The sequence below is a fragment of the Impatiens glandulifera genome, chromosome 5 (assembly GCF_907164915.1).
Source record: "Impatiens glandulifera chromosome 5, dImpGla2.1, whole genome shotgun sequence".
NCBI lineage: Eukaryota > Viridiplantae > Streptophyta > Magnoliopsida > Ericales > Balsaminaceae > Impatiens > Impatiens glandulifera.
This window is the reverse complement of record NC_061866.1, coordinates 11096631-11118924: the sequence shown is the minus strand read 5'-3', so window position 1 is coordinate 11118924 and position 22294 is coordinate 11096631. Positions and strand designations below refer to the sequence as shown.

The window sequence follows — 22294 nt, the reverse complement described above, 5'->3', positions numbered from 1 at the left end:
TAACAAAGCATTTAAACAAATAAGTTGTTATTTTTTTAAATCAAACAAACTTAATATATATTTATTAAATAAAACATTAAATAAAACTACTTAATTAAAAAATAAAAATAAAAATATTTTTTTGGCATAAGACACCTTAATTCTTAGAATTAAGTCTGCTATTATTTGATTTATTTTTGTCCCCTTACAATTTTTTATCCCTAAAAAAAAAATTTTTTAGAGAAGTTGAAAAATCATTTTACTCATGCCCCTTCGATAGCTTTTTTTTAAGCATCCGAGGTGTCTTTCACGGTAATTTATTTAGTCGGATTGAATTTGTTATCTCGGATTTTTATAATTCGAATAATACTCTCAATTTTTGGGAAGGCGTTTGCTGCTCATACCCTCAAATCGTGTTGGTGACAATTTCTTTAGTCGGTATTCATCTCTTTCTCTGCAGCAAAGGAGATGATTATGGATGACAATGAGTACCCGTATACTCGATGCTCGATACCCGAGGGTACCCAATAATCGGGTTCAGGTATTTTAAATCGGGTTTAGGGTTGAGGTCGGGCATGGGGATGGGGAGAAAGTACCTGGTCGGGTTCGGAAATTGGGAGTATGCGAAACTCAAACCCGATACTCAACTATATTAATATTAATTTTTTTATTAAAGTTTAATGTGTAACTTTTCAAATGCTTCATCATTACAAATCTATCATAAATACATCATTTAATTTAATTTGGTTTTATCCACCCTTCATTTCAAATATAGTCATAAAGACACTGTACTCTAACTTTTAAGTTTTTTATAATAAAAAAAACAATTATCTACATAAATTTTCAACTTTTATTTTAATAACAAAATATTACTTTTCTTTTCATATTTAATCTCTAATTTTTTTTCTTTCAATTTTTATTATATTTTGTCTCCACTCTAATTTATCTTCTTCAAAATCCATAGATATTACTAATTTTAAAATTATTTATTAAAATTGTATTTCATTTTTCAATCTTTATAATCTTATAAGTTTTTTAATTGGGTAATGGGGTACCCGTCGGGGATCAGGTACCCGACGAATCGGGGATAGAGATAAAAGTAGAGATATCCGTCGGGGTCGGGTAGTGAAACGAAAATCGGATTCGAGGATGGGTACTTCACTAGCTGTCGGGTAGGGTATCCGTTGCCATCCTAAAGATGATATTGTCGAATCTAAAGTTATTTTTTATTTTTCTTATAAGGAGTTTTTAGAATTTATCTATCATCCGGAGGCCCTTTTACAACTATCTTTTATTAATTTCTATGGTTCCTCACTATTTTGACCATATTTATAGATTGTCCGTTGTTATTTGACAAAACTTTTTCGGTATTGGTTACTAACCCTCGGGCAAAAATCAATTTTACTATCGCTCAAAATTCTAGGTAGAGATTCTACCGACACTGCTTAATTGGTTTGCTCGATTTGCTCGCATTCATCACTCATTATTATTGGATTCAAATGAGTTCGTCTCTAGTGTTACTCTGAAATCTTTTTACAAATTCGTCTAGATTTAATTTTATAGTTGTTATTTTTTATTATTTGCAAATTAACGATGATTCTTATTTGATTTAATGAGAATTAATTCTTTATATATATATATATAAAACCATAAATAATATATTTAATAATTATAATATGAGCTATTATATTTTATAACTAGCATGTAGCCCGTGGGTTTGCAGATCAATGATATAAAAAACTGTGAAAAAAAATTACGATAAAAATATGATAATATTTTTAATTTTACTTTTAACCGTTTTAAGTTTATGGACAGATCAACTCACAATCCGACATAAGCATTCATTTACTCATATATATATATATATTCAACCATAACTCTCGACCTGACAATTTGAACATTTTAAAAATTAAGTATCATTATTTATATATATATATATATTAATTAGTTAAAAAATTGAACTTATATTGTTAAAATGTCTCGCGTTCATTAAATTTGGTGTTGAATTTAAAATATAAAATCTTATTAGTTTAGTTGGTTAAAGAGTTGTCTTTATTTTTGTTAGGTTGGAAGGTCGAAACATATTTATAACATTTTTATTTTATTTTTAACGTTATAAGTTTATGTTCGGTTCAACCCACCAATCCGACCTAAGTATCAATTTACTCTAATATATATATATATATATATATATATTAGTTTAATATAAAATATATTTATTAAAATAAAAAATATTAACAAAATTTTTGTTTCTTTTTAAATATATCAAATAAAAAATAAAATAGAGTCAATTGAAAGTCTTTGTTAAATTGATTTTAAAGTTAGCCAGCCACCTTGAAGAAACTGGACTGAACTGTTTATGGAGTTTGCTTTCCCTTTCTCTTCTTCTTCTTCTTCCAGTCTGTTTATGGAGATCATTCATTCTCTCTTATTCTCTTTATTGTCATGATTTTTCTTTGATCGTAGAAACTAAAGAAAGAAGGATAATCACGGTTTTATTCATGGATTTCGTTGGTTCAATCGTTCTTACTCTGCACTACTTGGAGATTATTGCGTGGTAAACCATTTCCATTTCTTTCAATGAAAACTTTGATTCACTTTATTCTCTCATCACATTTCTGCTCCTATTCTTGCATTTCCACTTTCAGGTCTTCGTTTGCTCTTGTATATCCACTGTAAGTTTCTACCTCTATCCTCATTTTTCAATGTAAAGCCACTTGCGATGATAAGAAGTCAATCTGAACTCATATAGTTCTCACATTACTGTGCATTTTGACTGAAGAAGATGAAAGGTTTGTGATGAGAGTAACAATGCCTGAGAAGTGATATTCAAAAACCGTCTTACAAAAATAGTAGAAGAGGAAAGAAAGAAAGAATTTCACGGGCTAGGTTAAATTACTCCTCTCCTTCATTTCTAGGTCAACTTCATTATGTTATTGCTAGTCATTTTAGAAAGAAAATAATATCAGTCAAAAACGAGGACTAAAGATATGCAACAATTGTGTAGCGATGATTTAAGAATTTAATGGAGTTAACTAAAAGGTGTGGTTGTTCATATCCCATATATGATATATGCAGATGTGCCTCTATACAAGCAATGGAAAACAAGTCACGCAAAGATATGAGAAAATTGATGGCTTATTGGATCATATTCTCCTTGCTATTGCTCTTTGAAATTGCTCTTGGGAATATTGTCCGATTGTAAGTAGCCATTACTTAAATGACCTTTATATCTGATTTCCTAAGAATTAAAGATGAAGCTGCTTTGCTTTCATCAACCATGTACCAGGATTACTCCACTCTGGTCTTGCATTAAGCTAATGGTTGTCTGCTGGTTTGGGTTGCCTCATTTTGAACAAGCTGATTATTTTTACTGCAATCAAATTGATCCATTCTTATCGGAGCTACGTTCTTCGATTATTCATTACTTGTGTAAACCCATGGAAGAGATTATCCTCACTGAAGAATCTTTTTTAGCATTGGTGGAGAAGTTTGTGGATTTGAATGGTTCAGAAGCTTTGGAGGAACTCGTCGCGAGAAAGGTTTTAAGAAAAACAAATTGATTTCATATTAGAAGTCTAGTTTCAATTGTTTAACTCAAACTATATTTCTTAAGGCAGAACAGAAGGAAGAGTGCAAAGGAAATATTATTATTGAGCCAATGATTCAGGTAAGAATCTGATTTTACATTTAGTAAAAAATTTACAGGGGAATATGTTCTTATAATAAGAGAGCAGATTAGGGATTTTGTGAATATATTTATTTCCTCTTTTCATCCTACTGCATAATTGTATTTAAGTTATCAATTTTCTTTATTCTTCTAATTTTGGCATGTGAAGCTCGACACTAAAGATGGAAACATGAAGCCAACAAGAAATATAGAAAGGGAAGAAAATGTGACAACAATTCAGGTTAGCAGTATGTTTATTAGTAGTAGGATGTCTTGTTGAAGTTTGCATGAAATAACATCTATGCCAAGTATTGAACATGTGATAGAAGACATGTTGAATTGGTAATAGTAGAATGTGTTCAAGTAGTTAGGTAATATAAAAGAAATGAGTTTGTTTGAGAAGACAAACGACCACATTTTTGGAGTAAATGGCTATTGGAAATGATAAAAATGTGTCTTATATTGCATTTTTTTCAAATATTTCTTTTTATTTAGCTTTCTTTTGTCGTAGGCTCATTTGAAAACACTTTATTCTTTGATTAGATATCATCTGGATGTGGATCCATATGAGATCACATTTAGAAGCATAACTTAGTTAAAGACAATTTCAAATTTTGTTAGCGATTTCTCATCCAGATTCAAATTTAAAAATAGAAATGATATACAAATGCCCGTCCCCATATGAGAGGAGGTTAGGGATTTTTGAGATATATTTTTTCCTCTTTCAGATCATACTGCATCTTGTTTTAAATTTGTCACTGTTCTTTATTCTTCTATTTTTGGCATGTGAAGCTCGACGCTAAAGATGGAAATGTGAAGCCAAAAAGAAATAAAAAAAGGGAAGAAAATGCGGCAACAGTGCAGGTTAGAAGTATGTTTATTAGTAGTAAGATGTCTTGTTAAAGTTTGCATTAAATAGAGATGTTCCAAAGCGTCTTACCTTATACTTTAATTTCTAGCCTCTGAATCTAATTCAACTGGTTCAATTGAATTTACCCGTAAATCAATATCCTTTTAGGCGTCCCTGCAAAATAAGCCTTATGTTGAAGACCTTAAGGTAGAACAGGAGGAGAGCAAAGGAAGTATTGAGCCAGTGGTTTATCAGGTATGTGTTGTAGCTGAAGAATCTTGCCTCTTTGAATGTCATATTCAACTCTTGGAATCTGTTCTTAGTGTCATTGACCCCTCTTTCACTGAAGAGGAAAGAATAATCTTGAAGGATGCCTTCTTTATCTTTTGCCCGGATCAGTATTAGTGTCCTATTTCAGGTGCTTCCTTGGGCTTATACTAAATCTTACTCTATCAACCTGCACTCCCAAGAGTGTTAGTGAGATCTGCTTGTAATAAATCCTTTCAGTGATGTGAAATTGTCATGTGTTATTTTATATTCCTAAGATCATGGGCCACTTTAATGTAATTATTTTATATGAGTTTGGGTATTATAAGCCCACTTAGACTACTAATGAGTGAGTATAGATAGGTAAAAGTTAGGGTTAGGAAAAACTATGAATGAATACTAAAAGTGTAAAACTCATCTAAAGGTTGAGTCATTATTATTGCATAGAAGACATAAGAGTGCCTTTTAGTTCAGTGGTAGAACACATTACTTATAACCACAAAATTATGGATTCGAGCTTTAATGATCATTTAAATAAAGGCAGGAGAGTGCTTTTACATTTAAAAGAGAGTAAAAAAATAAGAGCAGATCATATGTTAATCCCTTAAAGAGGTTAGGGATATTTTTTTTAACTCTTTTCATTCCTACTGCATCTTGTTTGAAGTTATCACTTAATCTTCTATTTTTGGCATGTGAAGCCCGACGCTAAAGACGAAGAACACGTGAAGCCAGAAAGAAATATAGAAATGGATGAAAACCTTACTACAATTCAGGTTAGGAATACGGTTATTAATACTAGGATCTTTCTGTAAAGTTTGCATATTAAATAAAGTTGTCGCGAAGATGGTTTCTAATATAAACAACATATATACCAAGTTCTTAAACTACATGTTGAATCGGTAACAGTAAAATGTCTTTCTTATGGGCATGAATTAAGCTTTATGACTTCTACTTAGTATGAAAATCAGGTTTTCCATCACTAAACAAAGGCTTTGATAAATACCTGGCAATTCTCTTCTCCATTTAGACGCTTAAACCATGTACATTTATTAACTGGTTAAAAACATTAATTATCTTTCTAGGCGTCTCTACAAAAGAAGCCTGGTGTTGAAGATGTTAAGGCAGAACAGAAGGAAGAGAGCAAAGGAAGTATTGAGCCAGTGGTTCAGGTATAATTTTTTTTTTGTAAAGACTGAAGCCTTAAATTTAATTAAATGCAAAACAATGTCACTTACAAAACATGCAAAAAGACAAGATACCCCAACATGTTGAGTTTTAAAAAATAACCTAATATGTCAATAGATTGTCTACCCAAGAAAATAGAGTCCTACATTAGGTCACAATTCTTTGGCATTTTCATCATTTTTTGTGTCCAGGATCTGAATTAGGCCTACTTTAGGTGCCTTCTTCGACCTATACTAAACCTTACACTTTCAACCTACACTATCCCTACGAGAGCTAGTGAGATCTCTTTGTAACAAATCCTTTGAATGTGATGTGAAACTGGCTCCTTTTAACAGGATTATATTAGTCCTCACAACATGAACTAAAATAAATAGTCTAAAGCAAAGAAGAAGCTAATTTTCACAAGTTACTGCATTTTTTGGGATTCTTTTTCATTTTCATTCCTACTGCATTTCATTTTGGGAAAATGACAAACCATTTTATTAAAAAAAAAATAAACCCAAGAGTCTTTACACGAAAAAACAAATAAAAAATAGGAATAAGGTTCATTTCTAAACATTCAAACAAACAACAGTAATAAAAAAAATCGTTGTTCTTTTGAACCACCAATCAAACAAGAACTTATCTTCATTTCTTGTAAATGAGTCGGTTTTAAAAATGTTTTAAGTTTTGAAACGTTGTCCATATTGTTTATTCTTCTATTTTTGTCGCGTGAAGCCCGACTCTGAAGATGAAAACTTAAAGCAGACAGAAAGAAGCACTGAAGAAAATGTGGCAACAACTCAGGTTAGAATTGTGGGTTTTTGTTCTAGGTGATGGTAACTAACTAGTTTGTGTTGATTTAAAGCTTGTTTTTTATGTTTAGAAGGTGGTTGTTAATTCGATGGATGAACTTCATCAACCTGCAGCAGCAACAGTAGAAGAAGCAGCAGCAGCCAACCAGACAGAAAGGAATGTGGATCAAACAGAAAAAAACATTAAGACGAAGAATACAATTAAGAATATCTTAACATGCACTACATGTCAACTGAGCGTGCATCACGAAAAGATCATGCAGGCTCATTTACTAGGAAAGAAACACAGGACCAACCTGCAAAAGGAAATTATCATGAAGCATTTTGGTTAAGGTGGGGGATGACTTAAGTATGAATCACCTTAAAATATGCTATGTTTTTTTGTAAATGGAAAAGTTGGTTTCATTCCCCTCTCTGCAAATAGGTCGGATTGAGAGATGGAATGAATTTACCATTCTCGTTTTGTTTAGAAATTCCTATGGGACAAGCATCTGGTTAAGAAAATCTCCGCATGTAACAGTTTATATTACACACCTTAAATGATATTTTATTGATGAGAAATGATCGAAAAGGAAATTTGAATGAGAGAATGGGAGTAATTTGATTAACTAAAAAAATAAAATAATTTCTCACATTTTTTAATTTTTTCCAACAAAGTGATACCACGTCATTCATTCCTAAATCATTTATCTTTATTGAATATACATATTTAGTTTAACTTACATAATTTATAATATAAATAGTCTAATATATTAAATATTTGTTTTAATTTTATTTATTTTTATTTTAACGTCATTACAGCGAATTTCAGATTTGAGGTTTATAAGTATATATACTTGTAATAATGTAAATATAAGTTTCAAATAATATTTTATTTTGTGACATAACATTCAGAATTTCAGATATGTAAACATTATTATATTTATTTATTACTCATTTTTTTTTATTTTAAATTTATTTTTCTAATAATATTAAAATTTAATATATTACAATATATATTATATAAATAATTAATTTCTTTTAATAATATAGTATAATCAGTATCAACAGAAACTACTGAAATATATGTTCCAAATTCAATCCGGATTTTTTTTTTGTATTGAATTAATTATATGTGAATGTAATTAATGATTGAATAATGATGGTAGGTGAAGGAAAAATCTAAAGAAAAACTGTAATAGAACAAATTAGCATCAACCTATCATATTCTTTCCTCATCCCATACAAGAATTTCTAACTAACTATTTACAATCTGCAAATTTGACCATCCTTCACAAACATTCATTTTCATCGTCAATGGGCAACGATCTAACATCAAAAGCTGGCCTGCTGCATGGGCAAATCGTCGGAAGTAGTAGGGACCATCAAACTCTCATGATGGTTCTGCTCCGATCCATCAGAGATAGGCATTGGCATTGGCATTGGCATTGGCGGAGGGTATGAATCGAAGAAATAACCTGCATCCTTCCACTGTTGAGTCACAGTTCTCACGCGCGTATAAAATTGCACGCCAGCCTTACCTATTATCATAATCAAACAATTGAAAAGCTTGAAGAAAACTAGAAGTGTAAATATTGTCCTCATTTGAAAACACCTTGATACAAAAATTATAAGAGTTTCCAAATGATAATGTTCTTACCATGAAAATTGAGATCGCCTGAAGATGTTTTGGAACCACTGAAGGAGACAAAAGGTAATGGAGCAGGAAGAGGTACATTAATGCCAACCTGAGATAAAAACATGGTCAATGCTTATTCATTACTCCTAATTTTATTTATTCCAATTAAACAAAATGAAATCATTCAGTTCATCAGACTAAAATACCAATACATGGTTCTTTATAAAATTTTAACAAATATTAAACACAAATAATTTGGTCATTAAACAAAATCTTAATTCAAGGTATTACAATTACATGCAGAAAGGACACTAAATATCTATAGGACACATTAGGAGAAAATTGGTATTTCTTCCCTGCAAAACTCTCTTTCAGTTTTGATTTTTTTCCGTCAAACCGAATCACTTTGGATTTTTCCCTCAAACTTCTAAAATATTTTGATTTTACCCTATAGAACGAAGGCTGCCAACTCTTTCACAACTGCTATTTTTATTCCTGAGTCTAATCAAATATTGGGTTTAAGAGGCAAAATCAAATTTGTGGCAAGAATCCAATGTTGGGTTTGAGAGGGAAAATCAAATTTTGTAAGAAAGTTCATGGCACAAAATACTTACTATTTCCACCAGAAATATTTACTTGAATCATAGCATCATTTCTAGCCACAGTTTGGGAATCCTTTTCTGTAAAAAAAAGATTTTGGCCTAGTTGATTGGATAAAATTGGTAGTTACCTGTTCAATATCAGTCTCGGATTGGAATTTTCTAGCAGCTGCACCAGATGATGTGAATATTGAAGCTCCATTGGCATATCTATTCCATAAGATCAAGTTAAAATCGAACATACAACGAATGAGAAGAAAATAATAATAAAAACTCAATGAATGAGAAGAAACTGATAAATACTTGTCTTTATTTACAACGTTTATCGCCTCTTCTAAGCTGTCAGCCTGTTGATAAGAAAGTCAACAAGAAAAATCTTCACTCAGTACCACCCATAGTATAATTGGATATCAAAACAATGGTGAAATGTTCAACTGACCTCCATGCAAAGCAGGACAGGCCCCAAAATTTCCTCCTGTTCCATATCATCATGACTACTTTATCAAAATTATCAATCTATCCCTCGATGTGTTAAGAGGAACCCATAAAAGATACCTTGTAGCAAGCCATGTCGGTTCTGATGTCGGATAAGATGGTGGGACCCAAAAAGTTGCCCATTGAATACTTTGTGACCTTTTAACAGATTTAAGTAGATTTCATTATCTTCCGCAGGTTGATACCCCAATTACAAAAAATTGGCCCGATTATTAAACAACATAGAAAGCATCTCAAATCAATAGTTGACATTAAATTATCTGTGAAAGCAATATTAAAAGGAAACATGTACAAATTCAGTTGCTCACATCAAGTGTTCAACGCCTGATATACCCCATCTGGAAACACTTATAGTTTCTATTTTTGTATCCTTTCTACGTACAAAACCGTTAGAAAACTAAATTTTGGCATAGATAGAGTGTTTCCAAAATATACATACCATAACATTTCTCCCATCGAGAGCTAATTTGGCACCACTATCAATAGCATTCTGGATCAATCTGAATGTATGCTCCTTTGCCTGTTGGATATAACGATATTATGCATAAGCATCGACCACAGGGACGAGATATTAAGACATTAGTTCATCAAACTATCATATGATAAGAGGTTATAGTGAATAAGTTGCTTCAGAGATTGTTATAGGCTTCATATATATGAAAAGTACATTTTTGCTGGAAACGGGTCCAAGTGCTGCATCTTGTTCACTTCCACCATTCACTAAAAGTGATTTAGCATACTCTACAAGTTTGTCTTCCCTGTAAAGAAAAAATGACAAGTTATTGTGGAATACAAAATTGTACATACAGAGGTCCAGAGGAAAATAAACTAAGCAAACTAGAGTCAACATCCTCAATGCTATAATAACGACAGGGTGTCAAGTTCGCTGTACTGTTTCCAACCACTCAAATCATTGTTGGAAAGAGCATTAAGAAGGATATATAATAATAACTTCTCTAATAATTTTAAAAAAAAAATAGCTAAAACATAATCAATTTACACTTCAAAAGAAACACTACATCACAAATTTGCAATTTAATTAAAAAATATTAACATAACTGAAAACGTGTACATTGTCACCATGCGACGCGTTTCCAATGCGGCTTAACAAAACTTATTATGTCAAGTACAAAGCCTAGAAATATATAGTTTACAGAGAAGAAATTGTAGATGAGAAGAAGACGTAGGTGGAATCAGAGCTCGGCCCTTGAACCGTGGAGGCTCTCCCAATTTCGCTCTAAGCCTGCAGTTACTCTACTCTATTATTTATATCTAACTTTCACTACTAACATATAAACAGTAGCTTTATCATTATTTACCTAATACCCAATACTTGATGAACATGAGAAGTCACAGTTGCTTAAAAATATAAAAGAAATTCCAATCAAATGACTGAATAAGTGAAGAAATGTGGGAGGATACCATTTACTTGAGCCTCCAACAAAAACAACTATGCTGATTAAGAAGCACCTTGATCCCCCAGCACCAAATCCAAAGGCAACTAAAGCATTCAAAGTAGCATCCATGCTGGCATCAGGCATAACAATTGCAATGTTTTTTGTCCTCATATGAGGCTGAAGGGGATATAAAAACACGTCATAAGATTTATAGAATTTTGTTTGATCGAAGTTGCAAAATAATGACAATTCACAATAGAAATGGTATTTTATCGTAAAAATATACACGCAACAAATACCTGGATATGTTGTCCATTTGCTAATCTTACATGCATATAGATATTAGCCTTCAGCAAGGAAGAAAAAATATTAGCTAATTTTTTTCAAATGTTCCTTTGCTTACAATAATAGAGTTTAGCTTTCTACAACTGTGGACACATAAAATGCACATGCAAATAAATTAATTTTTATATTTTTTTTTTCTTAGAACCATAAAAGATCATATTTAGCTTATTGCTAGAGATCATGTGATAAATGAATTGGTGAATCTATTCTTCACTCTTTTTAAGAAGTTAATCTTATTTTCTGGTCTTTTTAAAGTGCAAAACAATATTAGTTGTATACTTATAACAGTAAAATTAACAAATAGCTTAGGAAGAACTTAATGTTATTACATCATTAATTAAGGAAAATTAGTGACGACCTTAAATAAAGGAAAATGACTACGAAAAGACTGTTAGCCATCTGTAAAAAAGTTGCATCATTCATATTACTGTCAACAGAAAACAATAACTGATAATATGGATTATGCCAACAGATAGAGAAAGCAAAGAAAATGCATGGAAAAGTTCAATTCAGTATTAACTTTCTTTCTCACTGGCGTTATTTTTCCTTTTAAGTCGTCTCTAATATCTAAAATTACAAATCATAATATATAGAGGTTTGTTTAGAATGTAGAATTCAAGGCTTCATGAACAACAAAATGAATGGACTCATTAAGAAACACTTATTATTTTTGTTTTTGGATTGGATCCGGAATTAGATGAGAAACAAGCAATAAATTATTAAATCAGTTCTGACTAAGTTTCGTTTTCAAATGGGGCCACTGTGTTTCTTTTTTATAATAGTAGAGATCACAGAGAAATAAGTGTGTTGGATTTGGATTTTCCAAACAATAATTGTAGCAAAATTATTTTGTAAGAATCATCCTGGTAAGCAGTGTTAGCTTCTTTTCTTTTTTTAAATGATATTATTCAGTAGTTGCATGTTTGTGATTGAAAGTTGAATAAGACTAATATGCACATGGAGTTAAAAGATAGTTTAAAAGAATGTAAAATAAAGAGAGAAAAAAAGTCGATAAAAAGGAAATAAAAAGAAGGCCACCAATAAAACCTACGAGTATTCTGTTGTGGAAAAGCCAAACCAAATCCATTGATGTTTTGAGCTTCATCATTATGGAAGATAAAACAGAGGCAATGGTGAAGTGTAGTAATGCCTTGTGTACATCATTCTAATGCACTTCAGTATGATTTAATGGTAATATTATATAAAATTATTAAAACAAAAAGGTTTATCAACAGGAAGTTGCAAGCTTGGCAAGCCTTCTTGAGGGATAAGACAATCTATCTTTCTGAAGTAAATTACTAAATATAATGAAGATGGGAGACTATCAGTAAACACCATATGTTTCCAGAGTATTTCTTTTAGCAAAAAGGGAAAATCTTTGTATTAATAATGAAAAAGATTACAGGATTTTTAATGAAATGCTGAACAAGCTCATTTTCAAAAGCAAAAATATGCATCACAAATTTCATCATTTCAATACAAAAAAAGGACATTATTGTGTGGTTTATAAAAGAAAGGTAAAAGGTTGGAATGGTAAGGCTGGTTTAAAATGAGATTATATGAATTAAAATGAGAATATTGAACCTAATGTTCATAGGATGAATTGATTTTGGGTATGATCGAGATGGTAATCTTTACATGGTTTTGGATGCAGAATAAGGTGATGACATGATTTTAGTTTAAGGACAGCAATTAACGGAGTTGGCTTGGATCTTGCTTCACCTTTTTGTTTTACTTCATTTCATATGCATGTTATGAATCACGTTTATTAATTTTTTAAGGGTTATTAAAACTATATCTTAAGAACAAACTCTTCATAGAGAAATTTTAAAGTGGATACTTTAATTAATGTAAGAACTGAGTGTTCTATATTATCATGTGTACTAAAACTCAGTCATTGGTGTAAATATAGGATTCTTATAATTAGGAAAATATGAAGTTCAATGGTTCCCCAGTTAACATAAATAAAATCCTTTAATTCCATAATTTGTTGTCTGATCTTACTATTTTTGCTCTTTTGCACTGTGAAGTAAAAAGTCAAAGTTCCCTTTTTCTAGATAAGATTACACCAATAAATAGCATTCTAACGAGGTAGTTGTCACTGTTGAATCTAAGGACGGAGATAAGAGAATAATCCACCGAAGGGATGGTGGATAAAATAGATATAAAAAATACTTAGAAAATATGAGATAATCGAATAATTTGAGATCTCCTCCAATGGTTATTTCCACCATGATAGGAGGCAGCGGAAAATTGTGAACAAATTTCTTTAAGATGGAAAAAACTACTTTGATACCATGAGAAATTTTGAAGAGGGATGATATTATTTTGATATTGAGTTATGTTTACATTAGAGATGTGTGATATATAAAGAACATTGTAATAAAAGTAAAGACTGACAACAAGTAACATGTTGAGTGCAAGTAATTACATAATTCTACACTTTTTTTTTAATTGAGCCAAAAGATATGCGCACACTAGACGCGACCACCCAAGTCAGACTGGACTTTGGGTAGTCCCTCCAGCTGGTGCGGACAACACCGGGGGAACTGTTGGTACGGTGCACCAAAAACCACCATCGGGAAAGCAACTAGTGTGTCCGCGGTGTTGTCCGCACCGGCTGGAGGGACTACCCAAAGTCCAGTCTGACTTGGGTGGCCGCGTCTAGTGTGCGCATATCTCTTGGTTGCGCGTTAGTTAAAAAAATGTAGAATTATGCAATTATTTGCAACATGTTGTTCGTTGTCCGTCCTTCCTTTTATTACACTCAATGTTCTTTAAATATCTGAATTTCTCATGTAAACTTAAACTCAACATCTAATATTATCCCTCTCTCAATTTTCTACAAATTGTGTAAGATGTATGAACTTAGGTATTCTAGAGTAAGTGATTTTCAATTAGATCGGCAAACAAGAAGACTCAACTTACCATATTGGGACCAACAAACGATGTTATTTTGATATCATCCTCGTCACGAATGGAGTTCATAATTTCCTGCCAAGACAATTTGGGAGAAAAGAGAATATGGGACATAAAATAATTGCATAAGACATGGTTCATTCATAAAATTAATGGGGCACATTAAGACTCAAAATTGTATACACCTAAAAGAGAATCTCAACAACTACCCAATATCAACAAATCATAATTTTTTACTAGTATTAATAAGGAGAGAGCACAAATTAATGACCTGAATGATGTTCCATCAGGACCACTACCTCCAGATTAGATACATTGCCAATAATACTAGGTCACTAGCAGTTTTCATGAGTTAGTTTTGCGTGCAATAATGAATTTACATTCAAGAATAAACCGCAAAAGTATTTCACCTATATGTGGGATAAATCCTGAAATTCAAATTTAAAACTACATGCATAATAATAAGACATGGTCAGATCAAGTCAAATAGAGATGCATGATTCCGCAGCTAACAAAAATATAATGCAAAGAAAGCTTTGTTGAATTAGATTGCTTTTAATGGCATATATGCTGAAAAATTAGAAAACCTGGACTATTTTTATGCATTTCTTATATTGGATATTCGGAAATAATGCAATCCAATTATGATTTCCATGAAGGCATAGCTTCTAAAATTCTGAGTTGAGTGCATGTAGAGATTTATAAGCATACAAATTCATTCCACTTGGCAAAATAAAATGTTCTACTCCTTCCTTATTACTTGAACTATAAGTTACAAATGCAAGTGAATTTACTTGAACTACAAGTTACAAGTGTAAGTGAATATTAAGGAGAGGCGTGTTTATTAAGGTTTTATGTTGGATTAGAACAATATTCACAAACTACTATATCTCACCATTCATAATACCAAGCAAATAAACCTAGCAATGTAAACACCAATTCAATCTATGGAGGTATAGTCCAGTCTGCATTGACTGGCACAAGGAAGAATAGTCAGGGAACCATCATAGTTAATGCCTCCAAACACTGGATACTAATAAGTTTGTCCATAAGGTAGAGATACAACAAGCCATGTCTCCATATGTATGTATACTAAATGGGGCATTTAAGCCATGTGGTTTCATTCTTTCACTGCCTTCCTCCAATGACACTTTCCTAATTTCATCAAAAGTTTCACCCCTATCATTTCGCATACATTTGGGTTTCTGTTTTTTTTCTTAATGAGCTCAGGCATTTGGCTTATAACTTCGTCACATATTGCTGTCTATATATAGAATAAAAGGGCATATATATAATATATATAATATATATATATATATGTACATGAACTTTATCAAAAGGAAAAAATATATACATGAGCACATATAAGGGCAGATATACATGCAAACTCCTTCAACTAGTGCGACAATATATATATATATATATATATATATATATATATATATATTTTACATTCATGTAAAGGAATAGACTGTTGTCTTTCCCTGGACCCCCTTAAGGCAAATGGAAACTCAGTGAACAAGGTAGAGAATGTAGTCAGTTAGGTACCATCAAGTATAAGGGGTGGGGTGTCAGGATGGTTTGGCTTCATGAAAAATCTTACAAAAGTGACCATGTTCCCATGTTTAACTAAAACTTCTAACATTTTGTGTTCCATCCCAAGAACAAAATAAGCAAAGATGAATGAAAACTCAGAAGTCCAGACCAACTTTAGGTTATATATCTTATTTTGGAAAAGGGTTTCACATTGGAGAAAAAACTTACATTGGTTCCATGGATAATATTTAATACACCACTGGGTAAACCAGCCTCCACAGCTAGTTCTGCAAGTATAATAGCCGCTCCTGAAATAAAACCATGTAGGAGATTATAACTTCACAGTGTCAAGTACTATTGATAATCCTTTAGTACCCAATTGATAAGAATATATTGAAATAGAAAAGAACTAAGTGAAATAAAAATTAATCTTCTGGACTTGGTGACAAGGATAACTTTCAATTGTATACTACTCAAAACAATGTTTCTTATGGGCAAATAATCAAGATAAAGATTATGCTGAAGATATAAAGTCTGTTAAAATTTTCATTAGGTTAAAGGCTCTTTTTGTCTTTTCCACTTAATCTTGTAACATATCCAAGGCCTAGTTAAGATTTTATCATAATACTTTTGTCATCGATAGACAGTTTACATTTTAGCATGTTAAAGAGCCCTAAGTAACAAACTAGGTTTCAACTGCTGGCGGAGTCATCACCGCAGGGCGGTGTGTCTTGTTTATCTCTATCTCTGCAGCCTATTCTGATTGTCTAGTCCTCATCATCCAACCACTATTAGGATTGTGCCAACTTCTTCAGTCATCAGTTTGAATCAATCTGGATTCTTCAGTTTTGCCTCGATTGCATCTTCTTCGTTTTTGTTGTGTTGATGGAAGATTGAATTATCTTGCAAAATCTAAGTTGAATGGAGTCTTTACTAACTTGTGTATGAGAGGAAGTGTTGAAGATATTAAGTGTCATTAAGTTAGATTTAGGTTAAAGGTGTCAAATCCACTTTTTTGTAGCCTATATGGGGCACAATTAGGGTTCTATAATCACTTAAAATTACTTTTGTATTTTAACCAGTTCTAAAAGATGGGTATTATAATTAGTGGAACAGCTTTCTAAGGAAAATACAAGGAATTCTTAGCAGCAAAATGATTAGTTCTATGTCCAACTTTTTATGAGAAACTCTCTTTCTAGCCATTCAAATCATTTCCTTCCTAAAGAAATGAATCCCCTAACAATTGGAAAGAGTGAAACATTTCAATTATAATTACCTGGAACATTCTCCGATGGTTTCAAAACAAATGTATTTCCACATGCTATTGCAACTGGAAACATCTACAAGAAATGAAACAGAAGATTCCTCTAGCTCAATTAGTAAGAAATACTGCGCTCTATTAGGAAACCAAAGAACTTAACAAAGAATTCTACATACATGCATCCAACAACGATAACACTAAACATGAATGTCCAAAAAATCGAAACTACCAGCATTTCCACCTAAGATTGATTTTGATTTAGCGTAAGTTTGTTGGAAATTTACAGTGAAAATGTTCAAATTAGTAATTAACTCCATCAATGTTGCACCTAGTAGCAGCAATTCATCACATCTAGGTTTTGGTTTGAATGAAGTTACATATAGCAAAATGAATAAGCCCATGTCTCAAACAGATGCTGTTCATATGTAGAATCTACAATGTTGTCATTATCTAATTTACTAGTTAGATCATTATTTATCTTTAGTTATAAGTTTAAGTAGATTTAAATCATCAATATTGCAATTAACTACACTTCCTCACATAAGAAATCCTTTAGCTTCTCCTTTTCTAGGGCATTGTGTCCAAGAATTAACTTCAAGGTTTAATATCATTTATTCCCCTGCCTCAAGTTGCAAGCATTATTTGTTGGGGCAGAAGAACACCATATAAATCTTGCTTCTATAAACTCGTAATTGTTTCCTCGGTTCTTTCTTATTTTCTTCTATGGTTTTATCTGATTTTCAACCTCCCCTTTCTTTTCCCTGTTCTCAATTGATTTATACCAGTCCTCACACAGTTATCTCTTTCTTTTGACTCTATCATCTATTCAGATGACTAGATCTCTTAAGTTACACCATTTTGCATATAAAATATGTCTTTGTATTTCTCACAACTAAGCATATAGATAAGTTCTAAGGTAGTAAGAGATACATGAGTACACATGGAAAGATAAAATCTAGACCAAGAGAAAGATTTGATGAGTGAATTACCAATAATGGGATCATTGCCGGGAAGTTAGAAGGACAAATCCCAGCACAAACTCCAAGGGGCTCCCTGGTACTATATGTATCAACCCCATATGATATGTTTGGAGAAAATTCTCCCATTTGCAGACTTCCAATTCCACAAGCATGCTCTACAGCCTCTACATGTATAGACTAAGATTAACAGGTCTATTGTTAGCTCATAAAAGTAATGTAAACAACGAACCTAACCCACGATAAACTTCCATATAAGCATCCTTCAATGTTTTCCCCTGCTCATTAGCAATCGTAGTAGCAAGCTTAGCCTAGGACAGGAATGATTCTCATCAAAGAAATGTACAAGTATAAATTGAGTACTATGCAATCATAACAGCTTCAAGAGCCCTTACAATATCTCGCCGAATAAGCTCTGAAAGCTTGAAAATTAAACGTTGACGAATAGAAACTAGTGTGTTTCTCCATGGTGGAAAAGCCTTTTTTGCTGCAAATACTGCAGCCTTGAATTCTTCAACTGTAGTTAAAGGAACTTGGGAGATGACTTGTTGTGTGGCCTATTTAATGACTAAACAATTATTTACATTTTATCCATCCCTTGATATATTAAGAAAATCAAAATAGAACACAAGATGTCTATGCTTACAGGATTTATGACGTCAATAGAAGTGGATGACCGAGAATCAACAAACCTACCACCAATGAAATTGGGAACTCTCTGGCATACATTATTAATCACATTAAAGTACAGCAAAATTGGGACAGTTTTAAACAGTGGAGATAGACAACAACTTCACTTCAACCAAGCGTCATTGCCATAGCTTACCGGAGGATATCGTTGTCTCCAAGATGGCTCATTAGTTGTAGCCAGTGTATTTCCACTCACAGTTGTCTGTGGTTTCATTGTCTTCAATCTTCTCACTACAATAAAACTACATTAGGAATGTCATTCCATTGCATGGAAATGCACTAAAATCAGCACTTGCAGGGAGAACATTTAGCATTGATTCCTGCCTATAATGCATGAACTGATTTGTCGATAATATAAATGTATGAAAGATTGCATGCAAGAGATGAGGTATTCACACATTTGCCAACCCAATGAAATGTTTGAGTGTGTGGAGACTGGTGTGGTTCCCTCTCAAGGAGGGGATTCTGTTTCTAACTTTGGAAAATACAATCTAACCACACTTTTATCATTTTGAAGAGTCGTTTACTCCAAGTGATTGGAAGTTGTTTGGCTTCCCAACCAAAACTCATTTATGTCTTCCTAGGAAATTGTTATCTCATTTATTAGTTTATCTTGTATTATCTGTAGATCTCCTTGTATTAGTTAGAAGATACAATTATTAGTATATCTCAATCATCCTATTTCATGAATTTTCTACTGTGCAACAAGACTTGTAATACTTCTCTATAGATCAATAGATTCACATTTGTGTTAAATTCCTCATGTTTCATTATTCAACTTAAACTAGTACAATTTTCATTTCAAGTGTAAAAATAATATCTTCATAATGAGTACCTACAATATCTTTACAAAAAGAAATTAATTTCAACTATTAATTTAGTTAGTTTAAGACAATAACTACGTTAAGTTCCATCTGCAACAATGTAACTCTTAATATGAGCAAAATGGAAAGAAAAGGTTGAGAGAGAGGGAATTAAACCTGTGACATTTCCTTGACGGAGTTTAGCCTTTACATTATATACATGCTTTGGTGTTGACAAGAGTTCTGGATTATTTTGTCTTAGTCTTTTCAAAATTTGTCGTGGTTTTAAACCAGCTTCAGTCATCTCTTTTATTGACAGTACTTCTGTCTCAGTGAAGCGACGTGCAGAAGGATGCTCTGTTAAGTCTTTCAAGGGTTCATGGTTATGCGAACCATTTTTAATTGTCAGCACCCACATGTCATCATCTTTCTTACCCACACATTCAAATGGACAATTTGTAAGCCGAGAGCCAGTTTTCCTATTTCGAGAATGTTCAGCTGATGTCTCATCAATAGGTTTGCGCCTATTACGATAAACTCCTCCTCTATCGCAGCCTAGGACTACCACTTTGTCTTTCTTTGATTGCTTGATAGTTACAACATATCCTTGAGTTAAAGCAAAGTCCCCTACATGTTGAATAAGCTCTTCGCGGTCCATAAAACCTCCAGGTGGAGGAGGAAGCATCTGTGGTCTTTCAGGTAACCCATTGTAACCTTCAAGATCCATCTGCAAAATAAGACCAAGGCACTCAGAATCTTATGATGTATGTACTTAGTCTGCACCCACTTGTTGAAATCTGAAAAATGAAATCCGTTTAGAATCATCATGAATATTATAAAAACCGACAATTGATTGTAATATTCAAAGTTTTCCCAATCCTATGGGATTTAGCAGGCATTATTTCCATGCAAAATGAAGTACCAAGCAGAATTATCATTTCAATCACCAATGTGCATGTCAGAATTGTTTGATACACAAAGAACATAGTTAAAGAATTTCATTTCAACTTCTTAACCATCATTTTGCTAAAAGAAAATCTTACACTATTTTTGTGCAATGGTGATCAGCAATGGATGGTATGTGATGCAATTAAACCCAACTCAAAGATTGAGGAAGTCACAAGTCTAGTGTCAAAAATTGAAAAGGTGTACAAGTGATATAGTTCATTATCCTAAAGGAAACAACAAATTTAGCAGTTTTAGTTTCTTCCTTTTCATAGGCCAATATTCCTAGTGAGGTTCACAATCAATGGCAAGCAATAGCAGTGGACAATAGAATGTAGTGGCACTGGAAATAAAACTAAGAGAATCATGGGTAGGCTTAGAGGGAATACAAGATTAGGACTTTAGAGTGACGGAACAGAATAGCAGGGTATAGAAGATATGTTAGTCAACGAACGAAAGAGAGGAAGAATCATATAGCAGAATTCAATAAGGTGACAGCGAACGATGAAACTAAAAGAAAGAAAACCCTTTTGCCTTGTGAAACCGGCGACCGAGCTTCGTCAGCTACAGAAGAAGAGAAAGAGCATTGTTGCGGTCAGCAAAGCCAGCTTAGGGCTCTAGATTAAGCCCTCCAATTTTCGTTTTTGGTATAAACCAGCAACTTAGAGTACTTGGGTTATTTGAAAAAATGTAACTTATGAAATTAAAATGGGTATTTGGAAAAATGTAATTTATGAAATTAAAATAGGTGTAAATATATTTATTTAGGGTCTCTCACATGATAGGGATTAGGGCTCTAAATTAGTCAAGTTGAGCTTAATTTAAGTCAAACTCGATGAATTATTTATTAGTTCGACTCGAACTCGAACGAGTTTATAAATTTAAGTTTGAGCTCGACTCAACTATTTATCTACAAACTCACTCGACTCAAAAATTTGAACTTAAATTTTTAAGCTCGAATTCGAGCTTGAATTAAAACCAAAATTTATTTTCAAAATAAAAATATCAAACTATCATACTCATTCAATATTAAAAACATAATATTTTAAAATAAAAAATCAATTAAATCAATCAATATTTAATCATCAATAACAAATAACATAATATATCGATCTAACAAAGTCTCAATAAACATTTTAAGTGGAGTCTATTGAAAGAAACTAGTTGATAATAGACAAAAATATGACTATTAACATAATCATTAAACACATATAAGTTCTCTAAATACTCTCACTATAAATACGTCTTGCAAGTTGAATATCTTTAGGCATAATAGTCACTCGTTTGGCGTGGATGGCGTAGAGATTAATGTCTTCAAATAGACTAACTAAATAAGTCTCAACTGCCTCCTGGAGAGCAGCTATGACGGAGCTCTGAAATCTCATATCTGTATTGAAATCTTGTGCAATCTCACGAACAGATCTTTGGAATAGAAGTTTACGGATCAAAAAACTTCATACCTTTTTGGTACTTACGGATCTCTCTCAAAACAACTGTTCTGGCGAAACTTGTGAGGCTTCTTCACACTTCCGATAGCTAGAGAAGATTTTATAGCTGACTTCATCCCTAGTTATTTCCTCAACTACTTGTCTCTAGTCGATTTCCTAGCGAGGTCTGTTTTGTGCACGGAATTTGAATAAATGAGAGATAATATGGAGAAATGAAATTTTTTTGTAAATGATTGAGAGAAATTGAATAGAGATAATATGAAGAAAAATGAAGAACGTTAACAAGTAAGAAAATCGTGAATATGAAAAGTCATGTAAGATATGATGGTGTATTAGAGAATTAAGGTTTTTCTTTTTAACTTTTGGACTATACCTTATCATAATAATAATAATAATAATAATAATAATAATAATAATAATAATAATAATAATAATAATAATAATAATAATAATAATAATAATAATGTGAATTGTGGTCTGCCATATGAACTTTAAAAAAAGAATGAAAAAAAAATA

General features: G+C 32.2%; 2 protein-coding genes across 9 annotated transcripts; one reads left to right on the top strand and one right to left on the bottom strand.

The window, feature by feature from the left end:
* Nucleotides 1–2430: 2430 nt before the first annotated feature.
* On the top strand, nt 2431–7272 carry LOC124940275 (receptor expression-enhancing protein 3-B-like). 3 transcript variants are annotated; one of them, XM_047480779.1, is made up of 12 exons: nt 2431–2536; nt 2628–2654; nt 3058–3180; nt 3269–3521; nt 3596–3649; nt 3819–3890; nt 4442–4513; nt 4668–4754; nt 5465–5539; nt 5849–5935; nt 6669–6737; nt 6820–7272. In XM_047480779.1, the coding sequence occupies exons 1-12, from the start codon at nt 2481–2483 to the stop codon at nt 7075–7077; spliced, it is 1233 nt and encodes a 410-aa protein (XP_047336735.1). In that variant the 5' UTR covers nt 2431–2480; the 3' UTR covers nt 7078–7272. The 3 variants fall into 3 exon arrangements, with proteins under 3 accessions (XP_047336735.1, XP_047336734.1, XP_047336736.1); XM_047480778.1 differs by having other exon boundaries at nt 6817–7272; XM_047480780.1 differs by lacking the exon at nt 3819–3890 and having other exon boundaries at nt 6817–7272.
* A 624-nt stretch (nt 7273–7896) lies between these two features.
* On the bottom strand, nt 7897–20959 carry LOC124938356 (methylmalonate-semialdehyde dehydrogenase [acylating], mitochondrial-like). 6 transcript variants are annotated; one of them, XM_047478777.1, is made up of 20 exons: nt 20865–20959; nt 19563–20112; nt 18719–18813; nt 18539–18610; nt 18288–18449; nt 18125–18203; nt 17905–18059; nt 16931–16994; nt 15883–15962; nt 14128–14193; nt 11154–11201; nt 10880–11031; nt 10125–10215; nt 9897–9977; nt 9518–9595; nt 9402–9437; nt 9266–9309; nt 9094–9172; nt 8385–8472; nt 7897–8265 (listed from the first exon to the last, which is right to left on the bottom strand). In XM_047478777.1, the coding sequence occupies exons 2-20, from the start codon at nt 20110–20112 to the stop codon at nt 8060–8062; spliced, it is 2226 nt and encodes a 741-aa protein (XP_047334733.1). In that variant the 5' UTR covers nt 20865–20959; the 3' UTR covers nt 7897–8059. The 6 variants fall into 6 exon arrangements, 5 of the variants coding, with proteins under 5 accessions (XP_047334733.1, XP_047334736.1, XP_047334735.1 ...); XM_047478780.1 differs by having other exon boundaries at nt 11154–11183; nt 20857–20942; XM_047478779.1 differs by having other exon boundaries at nt 17905–18050; nt 20857–20942.
* Between the last annotated feature and the right edge of the window lie 1335 nt (nt 20960–22294).

Excerpts from the sequence above, each read along its gene's own strand:
- LOC124940275 (XM_047480778.1), top strand. The coding sequence starts at position 2,481 with ATGGATTTCGTTGGTTCAATCGTTCTTACTCTGCACTACTTGGAGATT. Across the intron at positions 3,522-3,595 it reads AGGAACTCGTCGCGAGAAAG|GCAGAACAGAAGGAAGAGTG; the intron begins GTTTTAAGAAAA and ends ATATTTCTTAAG. Across the intron at positions 5,936-6,668 it reads GTATTGAGCCAGTGGTTCAG|CCCGACTCTGAAGATGAAAA; the intron begins GTATAATTTTTT and ends TGTCGCGTGAAG.
- LOC124938356 (XM_047478777.1), bottom strand. The coding sequence starts at position 20,112 with ATGGATCTTGAAGGTTACAATGGGTTACCTGAAAGACCACAGATGCTT. Across the intron at positions 14,194-15,882 it reads ATATTATCCATGGAACCAAT|GAAATTATGAACTCCATTCG; the intron begins GTAAGTTTTTTC and ends TTGTCTTGGCAG. Across the intron at positions 9,596-9,896 it reads TCGATGGGAGAAATGTTATG|GTCACAAAGTATTCAATGGG; the intron begins GTATGTATATTT and ends ATCTGTTAAAAG.